This window comes from Argiope bruennichi, chromosome 6 (assembly GCF_947563725.1).
Source record: "Argiope bruennichi chromosome 6, qqArgBrue1.1, whole genome shotgun sequence".
Classification (NCBI taxonomy): domain Eukaryota; kingdom Metazoa; phylum Arthropoda; class Arachnida; order Araneae; family Araneidae; genus Argiope; species Argiope bruennichi.
In genome coordinates this window covers 82,418,214-82,441,911 of record NC_079156.1, presented here as the reverse complement: position 1 = coordinate 82,441,911, position 23,698 = coordinate 82,418,214, and the positions used below count along the sequence as shown (strand labels likewise).

The 23,698-nt window shown below is 27.3% G+C and overlaps 1 protein-coding gene across 2 annotated transcripts in view; it reads right to left on the bottom strand.

Annotated features, from left to right (window-relative positions):
- The window catches only part of LOC129972812 (neuropeptide SIFamide receptor-like), a 175,056-nt gene that overhangs the window by 45,764 nt on the left and 105,594 nt on the right, over nt 1-23,698 (bottom strand). For both annotated transcript variants that reach the window (XM_056087091.1, XM_056087092.1), the window contains exon 2: nt 12,106-12,205. In XM_056087091.1, the coding sequence (XP_055943066.1) occupies nt 12,106-12,205 (100 nt within the window). The remainder of the gene's footprint in view (nt 1-12,105; nt 12,206-23,698) is intronic.

Sequence of the window (23,698 nt, the reverse complement as noted above, 5' to 3'; positions counted from 1 at the left end):
GGCTGGCACCAGCTTTAAATCCAAAACTACATTTCGCACAAATTCGAACTATGTAATTGCTAGAATGATTAAGACTTTTTAAGCACGTTGCAATATGTGCTTAACCCTTCAACTAGTATTATTCATGTTAATTTAATTCAAAGATCCATTAAAACGGTAATATATTGGTAAATTTCCAAACTGTGAATTTGCTTTTATATTGTCTGTACAGTGTTACAGTTGCTTATTTTAAATTTTAAGGCTGAATGTTAATATTTGAGTGGCATCCTACTTCATTTATTATAAAATTGAATTGCAATGAATATGCATAAGCTTCTCTCTGAATTCAACCCCAATGAAAGCGTTTTCCTTTTTTAAATCTGCATTCTGGGAAAAACTCAACTGCGTAGACCTAATGTATTGAAATGAAATATGCTCATTGTTATTTTATATTTCTCCTTTATGTTATAATTCATCTTATTTTTAAATTCTATATATCGTCTGTCATGATCTTCCTAATGTTATTTGTTGGAGATTAATATTTCATTGTTTTGACTTTTGTAATCAGTGTTTGAATATAATTTACTTTTCTGATATAAATTTTTCTACTTAATCTTTTTTATAATGGTAATTTGCAATTGCGTATAGAGCTATCAAACTTTTGGTGATATTCATTTCAAAATATTTCTTGATATGCTTTTTGAAATGCTATGTCTCGCCTCAAGTTAATGTACATTTCAAACATGTTTTGTTCAAGTTACAACTGTTTAAGCATTACATATCTGCAAGTTGCTTTTGACTATATTTATCTAATATTTACTTTTAACACTATTGGTTATAAGTTAATTAAATAATGCAGAATTTGTAAAGATTTGCTGCAGTTGATATATTTACATGTAACAGGAGTTTTTGTAATCTGTTACCTGAAATATGTACATTGATGCTTTTCATGTAATCAATAAAAATGCAATTTGATATTTTAATTTGTAGTTGATTTTATTTTCTATACATTTCTTAACATAACGCTTTATTTTCTTATCTATATTTTCTTGATTTAAGAATAGTTTGTGCCTGCATTTCTTAACTTTGCGAGTTTCAGCTTCAAAAGATATCTAGCATGGTAATGTAAAATTTGAAACTAACGAAATGAAATCGTATGTCTCGATATAAATATCCGATCAAGTTGAAGCCTAATATTAACTTATTAAAATTTTTAATTTCAAGTTATGCTAATATTTGTATAGTTAACACTGCTAATGATGTTGTTAAAATCATGTTCCAGTGCAAAATGGTATAACGCGAAACAATATCGAATAGAACTTTTGAAAAACATATTTTGCCTTCCTTTATTGTCCTTATAATTCATAGAAATTGAATTTAGGTTTTTTATAATGGTTCAAAAATGCATTGTAAATTTTATATCAAAGGAGTCGGCTGGATTGAGAAAGATAGAGGAAAAGTAGCATCTAATTTTGTGAAGTATATAGCTGTTTAAATGGTTATTACTGAAGTAAAGTATTATAATTCAGCTACTTGGCTTTACTGGCCGGCGATGTTTTTAGATTTAGTTTAATCAAAAAAAAATAATGTAGATATGATGAAATAGATATCTGAAACGAGAAAAAATCTTGCCAGTTTTAATTTGAATTTCTATTCGATTTATGGTATAGTAATTATTTTTACTATAAAATATTAATTATTAAACAATTGACGATTGGCAATATTTAAAAATCTTGTTATTATTTATTAGTACTTATTGATCTAAGTTGTTAATTGACAATAATTTATATTTTAAACTGTAAATTTTCTGCCATTTGAAGAATTTTTATAATCTTAATAAATTTTTACTACTGTGCAATTTTAACTTATTTATTGCATTACTATTTGTTTTGCTCATAACTGTTATATCTATATATGGTTCACTCGAGGCTTGCTGTAATAAATCCATTTTAAATTAAATCTATTAATTTATTCATGTGAATTTTATGATCAACAATTTAAAAGATGAAATAAATGAGTAAATTTAAATGTTTTAAAGTTTAGAATGTCTAGAACTTTTAAGTATTTTTTGCGATTTTTATCTAACGCATGATTTTCTTGCCACAGAAATAATTAAGTTTGATACGTTTAAAATTTATAATGTGGTTAAATTTATTATAGAAAAATATAATGGTTGAAATTTTTCTACCATGTTCAAATACAATGTTTTTACAAATATAGAGAAGCGGAAGAAGGCGCGACTTGAATGAATTTATTGTAACGTAGTATGTTTATGGATGTCCACGATTTATCGTTCACCATGTAGAATACTTTTCGAAAAGTTCCAACTAAGTTTACCTGAACTAGTAGTTCATCATGCCAAACAGTGAAACTTTCCATTCAAATTCTGTTATTTTAAATTTGAATTATGTCAGATTTTTATTATTGTAGATATTTATAGAATATCTAGTATACCAGGCAATTCAATTAACTTTGGGAGATTTCAAGTTAATATTAGCAAGGGAGAAACTGATACAGGGTCAAAATGGCTTTCTGTAGTTGACCATAGCGACTGGAGATCATTCATTGAAAAAGCGGTTTCGCCATGGCCGTTCAATGACAAATCCATCGCTTGAGTATGAAACTTAAAACGATTTAAGTACAAAAGGTATGTTGCTTTCTTAATGCAACAAAATCTTTCTTAAATTATGGTATGCAAAATTTATTTAATACTTATTTTCAAAATAAAGCAAGAAACTTTTAAATGTCTTATTATAAAACAATATGATTAAACATTCTTGAGATAAAACGATTGGCATAAAGGTAGCATTAGTAATTTGCATTAATGAGCCCTTTTTAGAAGTATTGCAAGTCGTAATTTCATTCTCAACATCCCATTTCGCTACTTTGCGAAGAGAGTGAATCAGTTCTATTTATTTTGCAATTAAAAGTAAAATATTTTTATTTGGTGTAGCAAGATGTACTGTACAAGATACCTAAGTATAGTATAATATAGCTTAAAATGAATGCTATTAAAATTGTTTTTAGAATAATTAGTCGGAAGAGATACCTAGTGGTTATTTCTGAAGATTACAGCGCATACTTTACCAATGCCTGTTGGATTGGATTGATGTCATATTTTAGTCTAACAAATCAGTTGTAGTCAGAAAACAGCCTGTGAAAAATTATGCTGAATAAGAACCAGCAGGCAGTAATATTACTTGTAGAATTCTTTGGTAAGATAATGTCGTCAGTGTTGAAGTGGATTATACATAAATTCAGTTGAAATCACCCAAGAAATTTCTTCCATTAATTAATCAATTGAGATTTATATAATTACCATATCGTCTGAAATACTGAGCAATATAATTTTCTCTTATATAAAGGGAAAAAGCAATTACAGCCATTACAGAAAGGACACGCAATTTATCCGAAGTCCCAAGATTTGCTAGGTCAGCAGCATGTAAAGATTATGTAAATATAGCCTTTTTGGGGAGATAATTATAAGTTCTAATGCAATCGAGTTCTGATGTTGATTTGGACTTGATTAATGATTCGTAATTCATATTTGGATCACAATATTAATAGCTTGTAATCTCGATAATAATAGCTTGTAGGTACTTATAGAATCAAATCAGATATGGAAAGACTAATTATTGTGACTCTAATTTAAGATAAAAATCCTTATTAAATTAAGTGCCTATTTTCGAAACAAAAGTTATATTAATAAAAAAAAAAAAAACTCGCACAATGTTTTCGATAAATGAAAGTAATTTATGAATTGTGATTGTCCATTGAATTAAACAGTTGAAATTTTTATGAAAAAGATTATTTACAAAAAGGTATTTAACGATTTCAATTTAATTTCATACGAAATATTTTTTAAAAATCTGTACCAAATCAAATATTCTTATGAAATTTTCAATAGCATAGTTATCTGTACCTGTGCATACAGGGTATTTATAGATGGCTATCTTAATTTTGTAGGTTTTTTTAAGGAAAATAAAACGAACCACAACTTTTTATCATCGGAAAGCTTTACCGGAATTCAAGCCTTTCATCGGAAATCTAAAATAACAGTTTAAAGTCAATTTGTAGTAATAAACTGTAATTAGTTTTCAGAAAGTTAATAAAGTAGTTTGTTATACAAGTGTTCAATATGATTCCTCCAGAAATCCGAAGGATATCAAAGCAGTACGATTGTTAACCCAGCAAAATTTTCTGCATAAGTGATGCGAATATTGGTAAATTATATCTGATTTGCAATATTTAGTTCAAATAGCCCCAGTCGCTTATGAGGGTATATGAAATATATAAACATTCATTATCACGTGACTTTTCATTAAAATTATTTTGACATTTCCTAGCTATAGTATATAGCTATTAGTATTTAATAAAAATTTATTATGTACTTTACAGTAATTTTAAAAAAATTATTTTAACAAAACTCAGCAATAAATAGATTCAAAGCATTTTAAAATATTTTAATAATATTTAACTTAATTACAAGAAACGAAGTCATGTATACTTTACAGTAAAAATGATAAAATTCGGTAGCAAAAATAGCTAGTTAAAACTTGATACTTAGCTTTTAATTTTGGATTCTTAGTTTTTAATTAAAATTGGACTTAAATTTTATTCGAATTTTAAATCCATCTCTAAAAAAATAAAAGTAAAAAGAACAATCTATTGGAAAAAAGTTCAATAAACTATTTAACAAGTGAAAAAAAATTTCAAAGGAAATAAATGTCAAGACAAAATAAAGGATTTTAAACTAGTCTCTGAGGCCGTTTAAAGCAACATTAAAAGACCTAATGGTTTCGTAAATCCAACAGATTAAACTCTTAGTGGAGCAAATGCCAAAATCTTTAAAGCTATTTTTGGGAATATCTGTAAAGCAAATCATCCAGGCAAGAAACTGGTTATTTGCCCTCCGCGAGTACATTGTTTTAGCTGCTGCAAGGGTCATAAGTAATTAAAATTAAGTAAGGAATTAAAAAAAAAATAGAACTACATAACTTATCATTTAAAATTAGGGAATGGCAACTTTTTATTTCTTGAAAAATAAGGAAACTTTAACTTCAAATGTTTGTTGAGGTGCTTAAAAAAGGGTTTAAAAATGAAAAATATTCTCTTAATTCTACATTATACAGTGTGATAGAAATGTTTAAAAAATTTAAAAATTATATTACGATTTAAAAACTGTTCCCTCAAAATATGGTTCTCTAAATGAAGGAAAAAGTAATATTGGGAAAAACGAAGAAAAAAAAACAAGAGTTAGTAATAAAAATAATAAAATTTCCGAATCAATTAATATAAAAATTTGTATAAAAGCATTAAAGAATCCCCTAAAAATACTTGAAATGAATCATAAAGTTTTCAGATTTTGTTGTAGACAATATTTTTCTATGTAAAGATAGAAATAATTGTTTTGAATTGCTCTGTTATTATATAGACGTACATTGAAGTTGATACGGGTTTTCAAACAACGAATTAAGATTAAAATTATAACGAATGCATTATTTCATTTCAACCTCTTTGCCTAATATGGATCCTAGAGGCCCCAGAAATGATAACTTTTCAATATTTTTGCCACCGCATAATACATTTTCTTTTAAGATATTTTATTTATTGAAGAAAAAAAGAAAGTATGAAGTATAAAAATACCACAGTAACTTTTTCGCTTTCATATTCAGAGTAGAAAGAACAAAAATTAGGATAAATGCTAAATTTCATAAATGTTTTTACCATCGCAAACATCTATAATCTCATCCAAATTGAAGCAGGGGACTCAGAATACCAATAACTCATTCAATTAAAGAAGATAAGCATGTTATCAAAATCAAGATAACTGATATTTTCTTTGATACGAGGTCTACTTATCTTATATATGTTGAGCTCAGGGGAATAATTCAATAAAATATTCTTTGCTTTAAGTCGAAATGAAATTCAGAGCCGTGTTTCATTATCGTATTTAGTGTATGAGAAGTAATACTCATGAGATAACCATTACATTTAAACAAAAATGTAGATATTTCTTGTTATTGCAATCTCAAGAGAAAAATATATTGCTTTTCGTTTCTTTTGGGTTTGAGATTAAAGAATTTCGATGAGTATTTCTCCTTCCAATTGAAAAAAATTGGGAGACGATTCGGATTTTAACGAAAAGATGAGATTGACATATTTATTTTGCCCAAAGAATTGAGTTCTTCATATTTTTTCTGGTAGTTTAAATCTTAAAAAGGAATTTTTCAGATTTTTCTTGCAAAACTAATTCTAGAATCAAACTGAGTTTTAAAATTTTTCTTTGTCATTATATTAAAAGGAAGTTGGATTAGTTGAGATAAAATATTTCATCCTGAGCAATATTGGGGTTAGTAATTTAGAATAAGTATAATCATTTGAAGACAAATATGTTAACAATGCATCAACAGTTAGCAACTCCGTCCAAGTTCTCATACCATACTACTAATAGAACTTCTAAAAGACTAAAATGCAAAAAGCTCCTTTTTTTTATAAGCTTTAATTTAGTGGAGAAGCTCTCCCACCTTAAAATCGAAACAGTAACTTATACATCTGAATAACTACATCAGTATTACATATTAAAATTATGTTTATATGCCCTCCTTTCTTAAACCTGATATTGGTATTAAATAATTTGAAGTGAAGCAGATTCAGGTATTTTGTGGCATAGAGCGGTGTACACATTATGAGGTTTCTCTTTTAATAAGATGACCAATTTCGTTTCACATTTCCACATTTTTTGAACATGTCAATGATTTATTTTAGGTTATTGTTTTTTAATTTCTAAAATTATATTTTTTCTTTATCTATAATGATTTTTAAACTTCTCTGTGCCTTCGTTTATATACACAATATTGTTAAAATAGAAACGGTATATATATATATATATTCAGATGACGAAGTGAATTGAATGAAATTAATGAGAATCTGACGGATTTTGCTTGATTAAGAGTTAATTTTATCCTAATATTTTTTTTTCATTATCGGAATAAGAATTTTTTAAACACATTTATTTGGCAAATAGGAGAATAAAATTGTTTAATCCTTTTCTTCCGGTTCCTTATATATCTCTGAGCTTAGCGTCCCTTGACAAGTGAAATATTTTCTTATTCATTAAAAACTGCTGAATTTGTTATTTAACAGGGTCAAAAACGCAATCACTACAGCATGCTATTCTCTGAAACGCCTCATGGGAAATTATATTTACAATTCCTGGAAATCTTTCCTCTATTCTATTTGTTAAAAACATTTTTTGATGGAAGAAAGAAGCCATGAGACGACATAAGAAATTCATCAAGCAAAAGAAGAAAAAAAAATACAGTACTATTCTTTTCTACCTGAATAAAAATTACTATTAATGGATGCTGTTTTTTTAACAAATAATAGCTTTTACAGTTGATGGTAGTTGTGGAATATACTATTGAAACAATTCCTTAAAAAGGATTGAGCGTGTGGTATTTTGATTTGGCTTTGAACTGATCCCTTCCCTTCTTTTACAAGAATATCGGTAAATGTTTCTGGCAAAAAGTGCTAAATTCTGCTTTACTATCTGATAAAAGATCTGGTCAACAGACAGTAGAAAATCCCTGATATTATTTATCTGGTCACTATTCTTTCAATTCAAAATATCCCAAAGGATTTCTGCGGATCTGTCTTTTGAAAATAAGTTTACGAAGTGAAACATAGCAATCTTGTGAATACCGTGAAAGCCCCCAAGAAACATTTCCTGATCTGGACATTCTTCTTCCGGCTGACATACGAATCTGCTGCTGAAGAAATAAAATTGTATTGTTGCAAAATGTCAATCGAAAATAAAGAAAAATAAAACGATGATGAATCAAGTCTTTCACCAGATAAAATGTTATAGAATAAGATATAAAAACTTATTGCTTGCATAAAATTACTTAGGTATAATGTGGATTTTGGTAGAAAAAAATTTATAAAGAACTCGCGCATTCAAATAAAACAAAATTAGAAAACAAATGAAAATAGTTAATATTAACTTAGCTCCACATTTTCAGCTAAATGTCTTTTGCTTAAAAGTTACTGATATACATGTTAATTATTCTTTTATATTCGATATTTTTAATTTCTTCCACTAACAATATTCTTTATTTTGGTTTTAATATAAATAAAACATCGTTGCAATTAAATATGTATGTATGCATGTTTCGCATCTCCTACTAATTAAAAATTTAAAAAATTGTCTTTTTTACAATTTGAATTACTTTATCATAATTTTTAAACTTTCTTTTTCATTTTCATATATGTTTTTGACTATGCTTCTACTAGTTTTAAAATATTGATTTAACCATGAATAAAACTAAGCTTAAGTCAATAACTCAAACGAAGGCAATATTTTTCATACTTCAGCATTTGTGAAAACATTTACAGTATGAATATAACAAATATTAATAACTGATAGAGAATATTATCTATGAGCGAATTTTCGAAATCGTCTGGTTCAACTGATAATCTAATTTTAATTAAAAGCAGATGATAACGGAATTTTGTACATCATGATATTTTATACAAAAATTGAAAACTTGTATATGAATGAATTTTAATTCCAAGAAACATCGGGTATATCAACTAGTCTTAATATAAATAAAAGTCAGTTTGGCTATGCACATTTATGCACCAAATTATGCACATTTTTTTTATTTAAAGCATGCGAAAGAATATTAATTTTTCAAAGTTAGAAAGTAAAATATTCAATTAATTCGAAATCAACCAAAATTTCGTAATTTTCCCTAGTAATTTCAAAGAAAAATATCTCAGAAGAAATATTTTAAAACCATCTTTAAATTCAAAATTTCATCATCAATCATCTCAGCCCAATATATCTTTCATAATATGTCTGATTTATTGTTTTAAATTTAAACCCATTAAAATATTATGTTGATGTTATTTTTGAACAGCACTATCATTTGATGTTCTCTAGCTTGAATTTGTTATCATCGAACATCTGCTTTATTTGATGTAAGAGCTTTACCTTTCTTGTCACCATTGGAGCAATAGAATTCTATTTACTTTAATTCATTGTTAAGTCACTACTTTGATACAAATAATAACCTGGGAAGAAAATATATATTAAAATAAAACAGAAATTTAAAAAAAATAGTGATAGTGCTGTTCAAAAATAACATCAACATAATATTTTAATGGGTTTAAATTTTAAAAAAAATCAGACATATTCTGAAAGATATATTGAGTTGAGATGAAACTGTCATCATCAAAATGATGAAATTGTTTTATTTTAATATATATTTGAATATACAATGTATAATATACAATGAATTAAAGTAAATAGAATTCTATTGCTCCAATGGTGACAAGAAAGGTAAAGCTCTTACATCAAATAAAACAGATGTTCGACGATAACAAATTCAAGCTAGAGAACATTAAATATCGTTTGGCCTGATTTCTCTCTTAATTTACGTCTTAACTTTAAAAGTTTTAACTCTTAAACTATGCCAATTTCTTTTTTGAACATTTTTTTCAGCTATTATTAATTTATTGGAAAATTTAACGAATATGATAGCGAAATATGTAAAATTATATATATCCCTTTGCTGGACAACATTAAGACTATACTGCCACTATTTTTTTTATTTCTATTTTATTTCAATCATGTCTTGAAAGGAATTTTAATATTATAATATTTTGCACAAAAGTAATTTCTAAGTTTAAAAAAATGTAGTAATGAAAGTACTTTAATCCCTATCAATGCGGATATATCAACTATAAGCTAATAAAAATTATGCATTTTTCATACAAACTAATATTTTATTGAATGCTTTCAAAATAATTCTTTACAATCTTTTATTGAGAAATTTATTAAAAATAATTCTTATGTTTTTATAAAAAGCGTCCATTTGGAGAAAAAAAAATCCATTTTCCAAAAGATAAACAATATGTTCTGCATTCTGATGAGTTATGTTCGAACAATGATCATAAAAAGTTTATCAATTTTCTTATAAATAATTATTGAATTTTAAATTTTTAAATTGATTTGAAAATACACAAACTTATAAAAATGAAATCTACAACGCTGTTCTAAGTCGTTAAAATATTTGAGTTATCTATAGTTTAAATTGTTTTTTAATTATTTATGGCTGGTTAATTTCGTAAGCAAAAATTTTAACTAATTAAATTTATAGTAATAATACAATTAGAAAATATATCACTTATAATGAATTTCTTAAATAAGCACTACAGATATTTCCTATTAATAGAAGATAGATCGCAAAAATGGTAACAATCTGTTAACTATTTGCAGTTCCAATCCATAAGATAGGCTGACTAGACACCTTAACTAAAACCGTAGCTAACACCAGATACAGCACCTAATTTGTTGTGGATTCCTATTTTGATACAGACAAATAAAACAAAGAAACAAACTTGCCATGTCTAGCAGAGTTACCTAATTAAATTGTTCCAGTAAACAGTGAAGCTAGTGGTGCGTCGATAAGCTTGCAAAGAGCTTTGTTGATCAGTTTTATTTCATTAAAACATTAATAATGACTTGTGATTGTCTTTACCGAAATTAAAAGGTATGATGCTTTATCTACAAGAAGAAAATTAATAATATCGTGGTCTGCAACATTTCAGGCACTTAATGGAACAAGTCTGATTAGAACCTATTCTGATTAGTCGTTAATATGGTTTTTCTTATGAAGAAGTTCTTTCTTATTTCATATCTAAGTAATTATATTCCATGTATTATTAAGAATAGGGCAACTGGATGAGTTAGAAATACATAATAATTTCATGTTAGAATAAGTAAATATTACTTGTTTGAATGCTATACTGAAATCGAAAATCTAAATTTCTGTTAGATTTTGTTGTCATTTTAAGGAGTCATTTGTCATCCTTCCGAATTTAATTGTAATATTCATCTAAAATATAATTTTCAACATTACATAAGATGATCAGCTTTATTCGCTTCAGAATTTTTTTTATTTGTTTAAAAAATTACAGTATCAATAATATTTTACTAAATATGATTCATAGGACCGTGTGTTTTTATAAAATGTTATATTTCCTAACTTTTTTGATAAACATACTTATTAACTCATATACTTTTTCCCATCATTTAAAGTATTTTTCTCCTTTAGAAGTATAATATATATATAACTAAGATTCTGAAATTAATTGTTGGTCCAAGATTCAAGATAAGAATGCTAATCAGTAATTCGATGCATATATGACACGAGAGCAGCGTATTTAGTAAAATTAAAAAAACATACTATTTAAAATATTTTGAAATTTTACGTACACATCTGTATTAATAACGCATATCTGTAAATGAAAAAAAAAAAAAAAAAAAAAAAAAAAAAAAAAAAAAAAACGTCTTAAAAATAACTTCTTTTTATATTATATTTTGGAAACTTATTACCTGAAAAATTTATTCTAAAAATTCGTCGTTCACAATTTTATCACAAGTCGCAAGTTTAAATTTGTATAAATTTTGTATAATTAATATAATTTTTACAAAATTTTTAACTTATTTGAAGAGCAATTCGATCTATATAAATTCTCTCTGAGAAAGAATAAGCAAATATGCATATAGGATTTTCTTCTAAGCCTGGTTGGTAGGTCGTTGGACTCACATCCCTTGGGTAGTAAGTTCGAACCCCGCCGGCTGAATACTCTCCGCCGGTAAGGTGTTTAGTGCACGTATAAATTGTTCGTAGTCACAAAGTCCTCCAAGGTGAGACAATACCACTGGAGGTACTGGTTCAGAGGTGAACGCTCTCTAATTCAGGTCTAAATTACGATGTGAATGAGTGAATGAAATGTATGAATGAAGTCCGTCCCGTATAAAGGATTGTGACGCATGAGTAGATGAGTTGTAATTTTGCTCCTAGATGGCGCTATTGAAAAAAACAAGAGACGCTATATCACGGCTTTACTGACTTTGTCAGCGGGCTTGTTCATAAATATTGCCATAAGAAGCAACAGGATTTTCTTCTAAATTGAGAAAGTATCAGTTAATCCAGAGTAAGAAATGCAGAAGAAAAATTTTAAACTTTCTCTAGCCTGTTGTTAAACGCCGATATTTTTTTTAATTTTTTTTTCAGACTGTTTTATCTGCAAATGTATCGAAATAAATCTTACCTGTCTATAGAAATAGCCACCAACGTGTTGATCGAGGCGCTGACAGACACTCCTTGCAAGTAGGATACACTTTTGCACATGAATAATCCCAGCACCCAAGCTACAAAAATAAAATAAGAGATCATCAATGACATGAAGCCTGAATCATGTAAAGAAAAAATGTTTTTAAGAATAATGTAATAAATTCAAACTATGTGAGTGTACTAATTGGAAATTGGACTTTACATAGTATCTCCATGAAGTGCAATTTATTTAAAGCCAACATTGCTCTGGAAGATAATATAATTTTCTGAATTTTAAAGACTTGAAATAGAAACTTGGTATTTTAATTCATAAATAAAAAGTTTTCATGAATAAAATTTATCATACTTTCGATAATCGGCTTCTATAATTCCTGGCAAATGTAACTCGTCATTGTCAGTTTGATCAAGAAAGTTCTTGATGAGCTGGACTCATAAAGTAACAGTTCATCATAAATAATGGTTCAAAATACTGTTCTGGTTGAGAAGCATAAATATTACACAATAACCGTGAATTAAAAGAAGAGGATACTTTAAAATACAGCAAAAAATAAAATCGTGGCTGTATTCAAGTTGACAGTGCCTAATAAACTAAAAAACTACAGCAACACCATAAATGATAAATAGCTTTTTACGTGACACAGAACTACAAGTGGCATTTCATTATGATATGCATTTTCAGTCAAATATTGCTGCTTAAAATAAATCTTAACAAAAAATAAATTTAGATAATGCATTAGAAACATATTCAGTACTGTTTATTTATATAGACTACAACTTTCCTCATAGAATAGTCTAAGCTTTCCTCATAAAACATATCTCGTTGAATAATATGCAGTATTCTAGCCCATATTTTAACTAAAGGATTTCTTATAGTAAAATATATACTCCTTTACAAGCCTTAGAAGAGAAAACTGCTTAGTAATGTAACTGAATATCTGTTCGTATTTCGAAGGTGAAATCTATCTGCCTTATAATAAATTATAGTAATTGAAATAAACAATCCTCGAAGGTGAGAACCCTGTATGACAGCTCAATTTCTATTGTGATTTTTTTTTCTGTTTGGCGTCAGCTGCGACTAGTTCAATAAATAAAACATTATAATTCCCTAGACCATTCATATAAATTCTACAGAAAATATTTTTATGTATTATTTAAATATTATATTATATGAAAATAAATACTATTTACTAAACAACTTCTGCATAGTTATTTCCATCATGGTGCCTAGAATACTTTCCGCTCTTGCAAAGCCACCTTTCTTAAGAGATAGAGATGACGATGAAATTTAGCTAAAATATATTGCATTTCTTTTACATCTACTTTCTCAGCATTTAAGTTTTGAAAACAAATTATAAATGCATTCCAACATAATAGACTAATTTCTAGAAAACTATGTCTCTATCTTAATATTCCAAACGAAATATCATTGAAGGAGAAGATCTTGTTAAATAATTCGCTGTCTTGTACTCTTTCATTTATACCATCGCATCTACATCGAAGACTCCAGAACTCATTCAGGAATAAATATTAACGAATGAGGCCGGATATGTGCCAAATCTTGAGGAAAAGATGCCAGGGGATCGCAGCTTTTATTCCCAAGAGAAACATAATAGGAAGCAGAATCGCAACCTAATCCTTATCGACATACAACTTACTTGGTTCATTGGCGATATATAGACAAAGAAAGTAATTTATCTTTTAACCGAAATTGTTTTTGTTACATTTTAATGTATGCATCTCTATATTTCTTGTTTTATATGTACAATCAGAAGCATTTTGACATTTAAATATATTAAAATATACCCCAATTTCAAACTTCTGGCATCAATTGCAATCTTAATTTGTAATCGGTTTTCAGTAAATTTGAAATTAGCTGGATCCATTTAGAATTGCTGATAATTACCATGACCAACAAATGACTTAGTTATTAAACCATCTTTAGCTAATGACTACATTTTTAAATCACATTCCATGACTGACTAATGGCATATTGAAAATTAAAGACTACAAGTGATAAAAGATGTATGCCTCACTCCTCAAAAAGTTGTGATTATTAAAGAATCAATAAGCAACGTTGCCGGCGTCCTGGCATAGGGCTAGCGCATCTTCTCCGCGTCCCGGGTTCGAAGCCCGGTTCGGGCATGGTTGTTCTTCATCTGTGTTCTATCTGTGAGGTGTGTGAATGAGCAAGCGAATGTGTGTAGGTGTCATCTTCATATGAGCTAGAAGTCAGACTTCTGCCTTCGGATGCTCAGGGGTCCTTACCCTCAGAAGCTACTGCACCCCCTTTCCGTGGTAACGCGGACACGACATCATCATCATCATCAATAAGCAACGTTTTATAATATAAACGTTTAATAATCTTCAAAAACGCTTGATAATCTTCTAAATAGTTCAAAATGGCGTATAAAGAAGTATCTGCTGAGAGCGACCTGATAATTGAAGAGCCAATCAAATTTGTTATATTGAATCCATTTAATATAGACTTTATTTAGACATATTTATTAGGTATTAATATTCTTCCCACTTGCATTAAAGGTTTATATTTTCATTAAAACCCTTTTTTTTAAACTAATTTTTTATTTATGTAAATCTCGTTACATTTATTCGTAGTATTGAAATTGATAATACTAATGGAATTAATTTTTGTACATTGGTTTACGAAATTTATAAGGGTCACGGTGACCCAGTGGCAAAATCTCGGTATCAGAAATGGAGAACTCCAGGTTCAAAATCCGATTCCACTAAGGATTCGTCATTTAAACGGGCCTTGTGCACTTTCAATCTTTTATATCCCTTTGGTGTAGTGCTGAATTTTCGAGAAATGGATGCCAGTTCAGATAGTCATCCTCGTCATCTAACCTTGTTCAAAATTGCGAGGTCTGGGCCAATATAGCATTACTGTTTCTTCCAAACAGTCTGTTAATATAACTAAATTGATCAAGGATATTTATAAATAATAAATTGAAAAGGAAAGTGCAGTGAGAAGTTTAACTAAAAAAATATAAAATGTAAGAACTGGTAATGAAATCTATATTAATGAATGAATATATTATAAAATAAAAATGTATAACTGCCGGTATTGACGAAGCTTTTGGACTGAAGGTAAGTTAATATTGTAGACGTTGTAAATAGAGTAATTGAAGAATTTATATGACATGATAAATTGGTCCACATGGTTGTCCAGTGCTGATAATTATTGAAAGGAATATCAGAGTTCTTTTCAAATATTAAAAGAAAATTATCTTAAATAATTCTTTTCTTAATAATTAATAAAATTATTATTAAGAAATTAATAATAATTTATTCATAATTATCTTAAAAATTCTTTTGAAATATTAATTACTAAATATAATTTTCCTTGACAATATAAAAATTATAGATACCATATTCATTCATCAGTACAATCATAGTCCCTCAAAAAATTATATAATACTACCTCTGGAATTTTACAGGATTCAATTGATTGTACATAAATGTACTCGAATACTTAAAACAAATTAAGAATAGGAGAAACTCTGTTGTTATTTAAGATTACCAAATGAATATATTAACAAAACAAGATGTTAATAAAATGCGCCATTAATGTAAAATTCTTAAGAATATTTCAAATTTAAATGTATTTTCGTAAATTTAATTTGCTATAATTGTCCCACAAGTTAATATCAATAACAGCATAAACATTTTTAAGAATTTCCATATAAATAGATTTAAGATCCTTAATTTTTTTAATTTAAAATATAACATTTTTACAAGAGTCTCAAAATATAAAAACTACTAACATATATATATATATATATATATATATATATATATATATATATATATATATATATATAACAAAAAAGTGTCCCTTTCCTTAAAAATAAACAATTGAAGCTGCTTAATATATTTTCTATTAAGCAATAAAAATATACTATATAAAAAAAACATGTTCATCCATATCCTAAAAGTTTACTCAAGTGCAATGTTACAGGAAGAAGACAGAAATGCATTATTTATCCAAAGGAAGTGATAGTATTTGCAATCTTATGTTAGAAGACCGCTGACATTCGATGCTCTAATAACAGAAAGAAAAACCTTATTTTGTCACGAATCTCCTTTGGGAAGTTAATGGTGGATTTCATTGCATAACATTACGGCTTCATCTTCTGGTAGATGATACCTCAACAATATATGGTTTGATGGAATAAGCTGTTGCTACAACATATACTGTTTCTTTAGTATAATATTTATCAGCCTTCTAGATGTTCCATAATTCATAGTTTAAGTACCTTTTCATTAAAATTGCCTGTATTATAAAGATTACATGTGCCCAAGTTTCTCTCTCTTCCATGTCTGTTAAAATTACTGATGTGGCGACCAAATTTAGTACTATTTTGCATGCAACAAATTGGACGAAGTGTCATATATTTTATGTGTTTCACGTTCTGTTTTTCTCAGCCCAATAATAAAGACTTTAAGGCGGAATTTCTTTTATTTTTTATATAATTTTATAAAAAAATTATATAAAATATTTAGAAACTTTTTTTTTGTATTTTAGAAATGATTTGTTAGAATCTCTCAAACAATTAACAGCCTACACATTTTTTTCTATATGCCTTTCTTTTCTAAATTATGATACTATATGTCACCCGAAGAAAAAAAAATTCTTTAACATAAACGAATTTTCAAATTTTTGTCAGTCATCAAAAATATTCAACTATCTTTATCTCATAATAAATTGGATAATGTGAAACTTCTCATACAAGAAATATTCAATTATTTTTATCTCATCATAAATTGGATAATGTGAAACTTTTCATGCAAGAAATATTCAACTATCTTTATCTCATCATAAATTGGATAATGTGAAACTTCTCATATAAGAAATATTCAACTATTTTTATTTAATCATAAATTGGATAATGTGAAACTTCTCATACAAGAAATTTTTAATTATTTTTATTTCATCATAAATTGGATAATGTGAAACTTCTCATGCAAGAAATGTTCACCTATTTTTATGTCATCTTAAATTGGATAATGTGAAACTTCTCATACAATCTTCAAACGAAATGTTTGAAGAAAATGCAGAAATAAAAATACAAAAAAAATTAACTAATATAAAAAAATTAATGAAAATGTAGATAATCAAAGTAAGAATATATGTTCTATAATGGTACATTAGGAAACATGAAAACATGCAGAAATGATTGACGAAGCCTTCCTTCCTTATACGAATCCTTTGAAACTGTAATATCAATATCGATGTCTGTGAAACATTTTTTGGATTCGCCTATTATGCATTCTAATTACCATATAATTACAGATCTATTTATGAAGGAATGTTAATAAATGAATTCAGGAAAATGAAGCCTCAAACTTCAATGATCAAAATTTTGAATATGCACTTAAGGATTCCAAACTTACTGGATGTATGCTTGGAATCCTTAATAACAGCTGAATTGAGATTCAGAAATTTTTAATGTATTGATTTGTGTATATTTTCTTAACATTAGTACATTCTATACTACATTATGTCATAGTAACATCCATTATTTTAAATATCCATTTGCAATTTTTTAATTTATCATTTCACCTGACATAAAATTAATATGTGGAAATTTGAAATATTTTACATAATCTTTTTATTTTCTATGAACTTTCAGTTGTTTAACCGAAAAGTTCTCAAACTATTTTCTTTCCTCCAAGAATGGATCGAATTTAATTAATTAATATTTCAATTAAACTAAAAAGTAAAATCTGCATTTAAATTTTCATGCGGATAGAATTGGGTTACCAAGAAATTCTATGTTAAATTGCTTTATTTAATATTGTACATGAAAGAGAAAAATGGAATTCAAAGTGCCTTTTGAAAATAAATGACAATAAGAAAATTTTTGTGCTTCTCATACAAGATATATACAAAGAAAAATATACAACTGAAATCATATCTGCAGTCATCAGAATAATTTTCATATTGAGATTTTAAAGATTTTTTTTTTTCGGATTGCTCGAGTTCGAAAAGCAGCTGGACGGTTGATAAATACATGAGCTCAACAAAGTTGATGCATTTGTTATGATGTTTTAAAATCAAAATTATTAATTTTTATCGAACTTATGAGAAAATTTGTCAACGGGAAGACTGGAACTTAGTGTGCCTTTAAATTGATAATATAGAAACAATCGATTTTTAGATATAACAAAATTTTCCAGTGTTCTTAATGTAAAAATTGTTAAACCTTATCACTTTTTGGACTATAATGATTTTAAAATTTTCTCAATTGGCTCAAAATTGCTCAATTAATTTTATTTTATGAAAAAATATAATATAGTGCAAGCTCAACTTTCTTCATTACATGAAAAACTTTAATATAAAAAAGATATAAATCTTCACAATACTCATTACATCAAGTAATTGTGAAAATTAATAATTACATTCAAGATAATAATTTTCTAAATTATATAGAATTTAAATCTTTATGATTGTGAATTTTTATAATTTTACAAGATGTCATTGAATTCTTGAAACAAATACAGAAGGTGACACACTAAAAACATCATGTTTTGTAGAATCTAGGTGCGCATTTCATTCGCGGCTCTTGTAATTTTAAATATAATCGTATCACCATCTAAAAGTACCTATAATTAATGGTCTGAAAAGAAATTGAAATCATAAATATATTCATTCACACATAATCAGAAGGAGTATCCAAAATTTTAATCCTGATAATCTCGCATGTATTTTCATACAGACATTTTTCATAAAGGTATAGAGAAATACACAACAGACTTAATCATTAGATAGCTTCAGACTTGGATTCCATAATCGCCTGTACTGAACCTATAGTATTTACTCATGAAAGAAAACTTAAGGGAAATTAATACGAAATATACTAGAGCTAACTTAATTTCAATAACTTAACTTTAAAGAGCAATTTTATCTTCCAATAAAAACATTATTGTCCGTAGAATTAACATCTTATTCAACTAATTCAAGTGAACTATAACTTTATTTTATTTCACACAATCAAACTATTTTTGTTTAAGAATCTATGGGTACTCAAATTATTTTCATTCAGTTAATCAATAGATATAATAATTTAAACAACAAAATTTTACCCAAATTAGTTATTCATGTTATTGTTATTAACACTAAAATTACGGAGTTATTATAATATTTGAAATGTTAGTAAAAAAGTAATTGATTTCACGTTTCAACCAAATTATAATTTATTTTAACAGAATAAGCCAGAAAAAATGGAATCTTAACAAGGCTTAGTTATACCAGTATTTAAAAAAATGTTGCTGATTCTGTTTAATTATTTCACCTTGAAGAGAGATTATTTACTTTGTTTTTAATTGAAAAGATACTGCTTTGTTCCTTCCAACTAAAGTTCCTTTCAAAACAAATTAACCCAAAACGCTGACTAAGAAGTCGTGGAAAATTAGATTTACTTGCGAAAATCAACGGCAAATACTCTTATTTTTCAAAATTCAAACGAGTTTTTCTCTTCTTTAATTAATTAAAAAAATAACAAAAATGAACTTCAAAGAACATTATCTTTTTCACATACTTAATTAAGAAAAAAATGTTCTCAACATTAAAAAAGTGTTTTCATTATTTAAATTTGCTTCATAATTACACGGGACATTAAAATCGTTTTCATATTTCGCAATTAGATATCTACAGCATTTCTACTAAACAATAATAAATTTTCCTAATTTGAAATAAATATCTTATTTCAAATTAGGAAAATTTAACAAAAACAAAACAAGTTATTATTAACAAAACAAATTAACTGGTTAATGAAAATGAAATATTCTTTTTTTATTTATTCTAACAATTAACGATATAATTTGTTAATTAAATTATTCAATTTTTATTAATACATAGTATGAGAGATTCCCTAAAGAGAAACTTTAAACCCAAGTGATTTAATTGGATTTAATTTCCATTAAAATGATATCGTAAGTGAAATGAAATCAAATTAAATGGGAAATGCTTATGTTTTCTGTAATCCTATCTTCGGGAGTATTAAAACTTAATTGTATAAATGCTAATTTCGCAGAATTTGTTTCTATGGATTTTAAAAATGTGATAATCATATTAAAATTGTGTTAATGAAAAAGGATTTTCAGAGTCTAGTCGTTTCAATAAAGGTTTATATAACTAAGATAAATTAGCATTTAAATGAAAAATGCGTAGTTAATAACAATAAATTTGTTATAAAAATAAGCTGATGTTCTTCCAAATTGGATAAATAATATGTGCTATCAATTATAAGCTCGAAATTTTTATCATTTTATATTTAATTATTCAACTTAATCTCAGTGCAGGTTTTAATCATTATTTTAAAATCGAAAAATGTATAAGTAGGCACGTAAATTTATATTTAATTATTCAATTTAATTTCATTGAATTTCCATATGAGATTAGTTAATCCTGAAAGGGCAAAACTAATGTTTTTGGATTTCATGTAGAAAATAATTAATAATTTTATAATATGCATAAATGACATGTTAATAACTAATCTAGGTATCCATTTTAAGGATTTGCTCGATATGTAACGATTATAAAAAAACCTAAACTGAGTTTGATATGTATAATCAATGAACTTTATTTTATAATTATTAAAAATTAATCTATCATTTTAGCAATTAAAAAAGCAAAATCCATAAATAAGATGCTCTTAGTAAAGCCTTTCTTCGCCCATTTAATTATGGACGCCGTTAATTTTAGCCATGAAATGGTGGGTAAGTACAAAAAATAAGTGCATTTGTTACAAGTACCTGCCCAAAGAAGGCAGATAATTCATATTACTTCCCTTGTATATTAATTATGAAGATAATTCTGCCACGATCTTGTTGGCAATTCATATTTTTTTTCTAATGTAATTATCCAGTAAACTTATTTGAACAATACATATCATTCTATGACTGCAGAATAAAATAACTTCCAAGATCACTAAATCACACTCCATTTGGTTTCCTATTGCGATGTACATCAAAGATACCATTACACTTATTGGATAATACATAATCTATATCTATACTTATAATAAAGCTCAATGTGTGTGTGTGTGTGTTGGCGCTCTACAGGCCAGGTCATTTGACATACAGCTATCAAATTTGGTACATGTATACCTTAGAGGTCGGGAGTGTGCACATGGGGTCCCTTTTTTGAAATTTTAATTATTAATTAATAACTAACTTTACCGCCAAAAAAATCTTCCATTTTCCCCACCGCCAAATTTGTTGCCAAAAAAAATCTTCCATTTTCCCCACCGCCAAATGAGTAAGGCTTCAGTTTCTTTTTTCTCCCAACAGTAATGAGGCTAGAGTTAATATTTTTCGGCGGATTATTTTAAATGATTCTGTTTATTTTCTTAATGTTTTATGCATTTAAAATTAAACATTGTTAATTAATCCATGTTTCAGATTCATTCTGAAGTACTTTTGAATTAAAATAACAAAGAATAAAGGAAATTAAAAATGTATAATCTGCCTAGCGTTACCCCAACTGGCGTAGAAAAATTCCTGCATTTGCGTTACCTAACTGGCGAAGAAAATTCACGCATGCGCATTGTTCTGATTGTTGTCATGACAACCACTTTCAACGGATGATTTAAATTATTTTTAGGTTAGTCGCATGCTTTTGTAAGTAAATTGTATTTATGTTAGTTATATATTTTTTGTATATGCTTATAGTTTTAAGTACATCGTTTTTAAGTAGTTTTTTTTAACCTGTTTTCAATGATTTAAATTATTTTTAGGTTAGTTGTGTACTTTTGTAATTAAATTGTATTTATGTTAGTTATATATCTTTTTGTATATGCTTATAGTTTTAAGTACATCGTTTTTTAAGTAGTTTTTTTAAACCTGTTTTAAACCGATTATTTTAAACGATTCATTTTATTTTCTTAGTGTTTAATGCATTTAAAATGAAACATTGTTCATTAATCGATCTGTTCATGATGAATCTGAGAAAATTTTGTTGACAAATTCTTGAGATATTACATAAATTAAGAAAGATATTCTTTAGTGCCCATAAAGTTTAAACGCTCAGTGACTCTGTTATCAGTAATCATATTATTAAAAAAATGCTTTGTTTCAGTAAAAAATATTATTATATTAATTGCAGATTAATCATTTACACTTTAATTTAAGGCATAAATTCTACGAGGGGTAACAGAAAATTAGAGAGATACATATCACGTTATGACTGAAGGCCTTTATTATGAGTGAATTATATGACTATCAAAATTTGAAGTTTTAAAATATTTTGCTGAAGAATCTATTAAAGTTGGAATTGCATAAAATATTTAATTATTAAAATGTTAACGAACATTAAGATTGGCGAACCGGCTGGTCGCCAAAGACGGCTAGTATGTAATAATATACATACTATGACTGTAGAAGAAAATAACTTCCAAAATCACTAGATCACATTCCGTTTGTTTTCTTCTGTTAGACTACATCAAATATCAAATATATTAGACTAGTGCAAGGTTTTTATTCCCATATAAATTATATCTTTCCCAATTTCTAGTCTTATATACTCAAAAATGTATTGCCCGTGACTCAACTGAGAGTTCATACGTTGGGTGTGAATAATAAAAGTTCAAATTCAGTGCCAACGATATAAATTCTATGGCAAACAGCTGTCGATTTCTGACGTGTTCTCTGTGATTGCAGTGTAAGAAATCCCCAGTAACCGAATGCTCATTTTAAGTATTCTGTTCTTTATATCAGCGTTTCTCAATCTTTCAGTATTCGTGGACCAGTTTTCAATCATAACTTTCATCGCCCCCTCCCCTCTTACAATAAAATGTATACAACAATAATGTATATTGAATATTTTGGATTCTGTTTTTAAATTATTTTTAATTAATTGCCAAAACAAGAGTAAAAGCGAGCCAACGTTGGCGAGAAACCACATCTTGCATTTTGGACAAGCGGATAGTAAACAGATGAAGCGAATGAAAGTGGAGAAAATTTAAATATTATATTTGAAATGAAAGCCAAATATGGAGATAACGTTAATAGAATATGAAAGTAGAAAAATTCATCAATGAAAGTTAACCTAGACGGAGTGAGCTAAATTTAGAAACGGGGAATACATTTTTTAGAATAAAAAAAGAAATAAAACAGAAGCATGACAAAAACGAAAGTGAAAAAAATAGGAATATTTGTGCAAGAGAATCCACACGACCGAGGCCGTCTCGAGCATGCGTGGAGTAAATGTTTTCTCATAAGAAGAAGGAAAATATTCGATACGCAAGTTTCAATTCCAGCCAGTCTCATTCGAGTCGATCTTTTTATCGTTATCGAATCAATTGTGAATTTATATATTATATATGTTTTCGTGTTAATTGCAATTCACCATATAAAATATTCACGGCAGCAGATTTATGCCGACTCATGAATAAATTTTTAAGCGGAAGTAAACAAGCATTAGACGATAGTCAAGTATCAACAAGTACACAGACGAACGTGGTTCCGAAAATAAAATCAAGGAAATATTCTCAAGAATACTTAAATTTTAGGTTTACCAGTACTGAAGTAAATGAAGAAAAAAGGCTCCT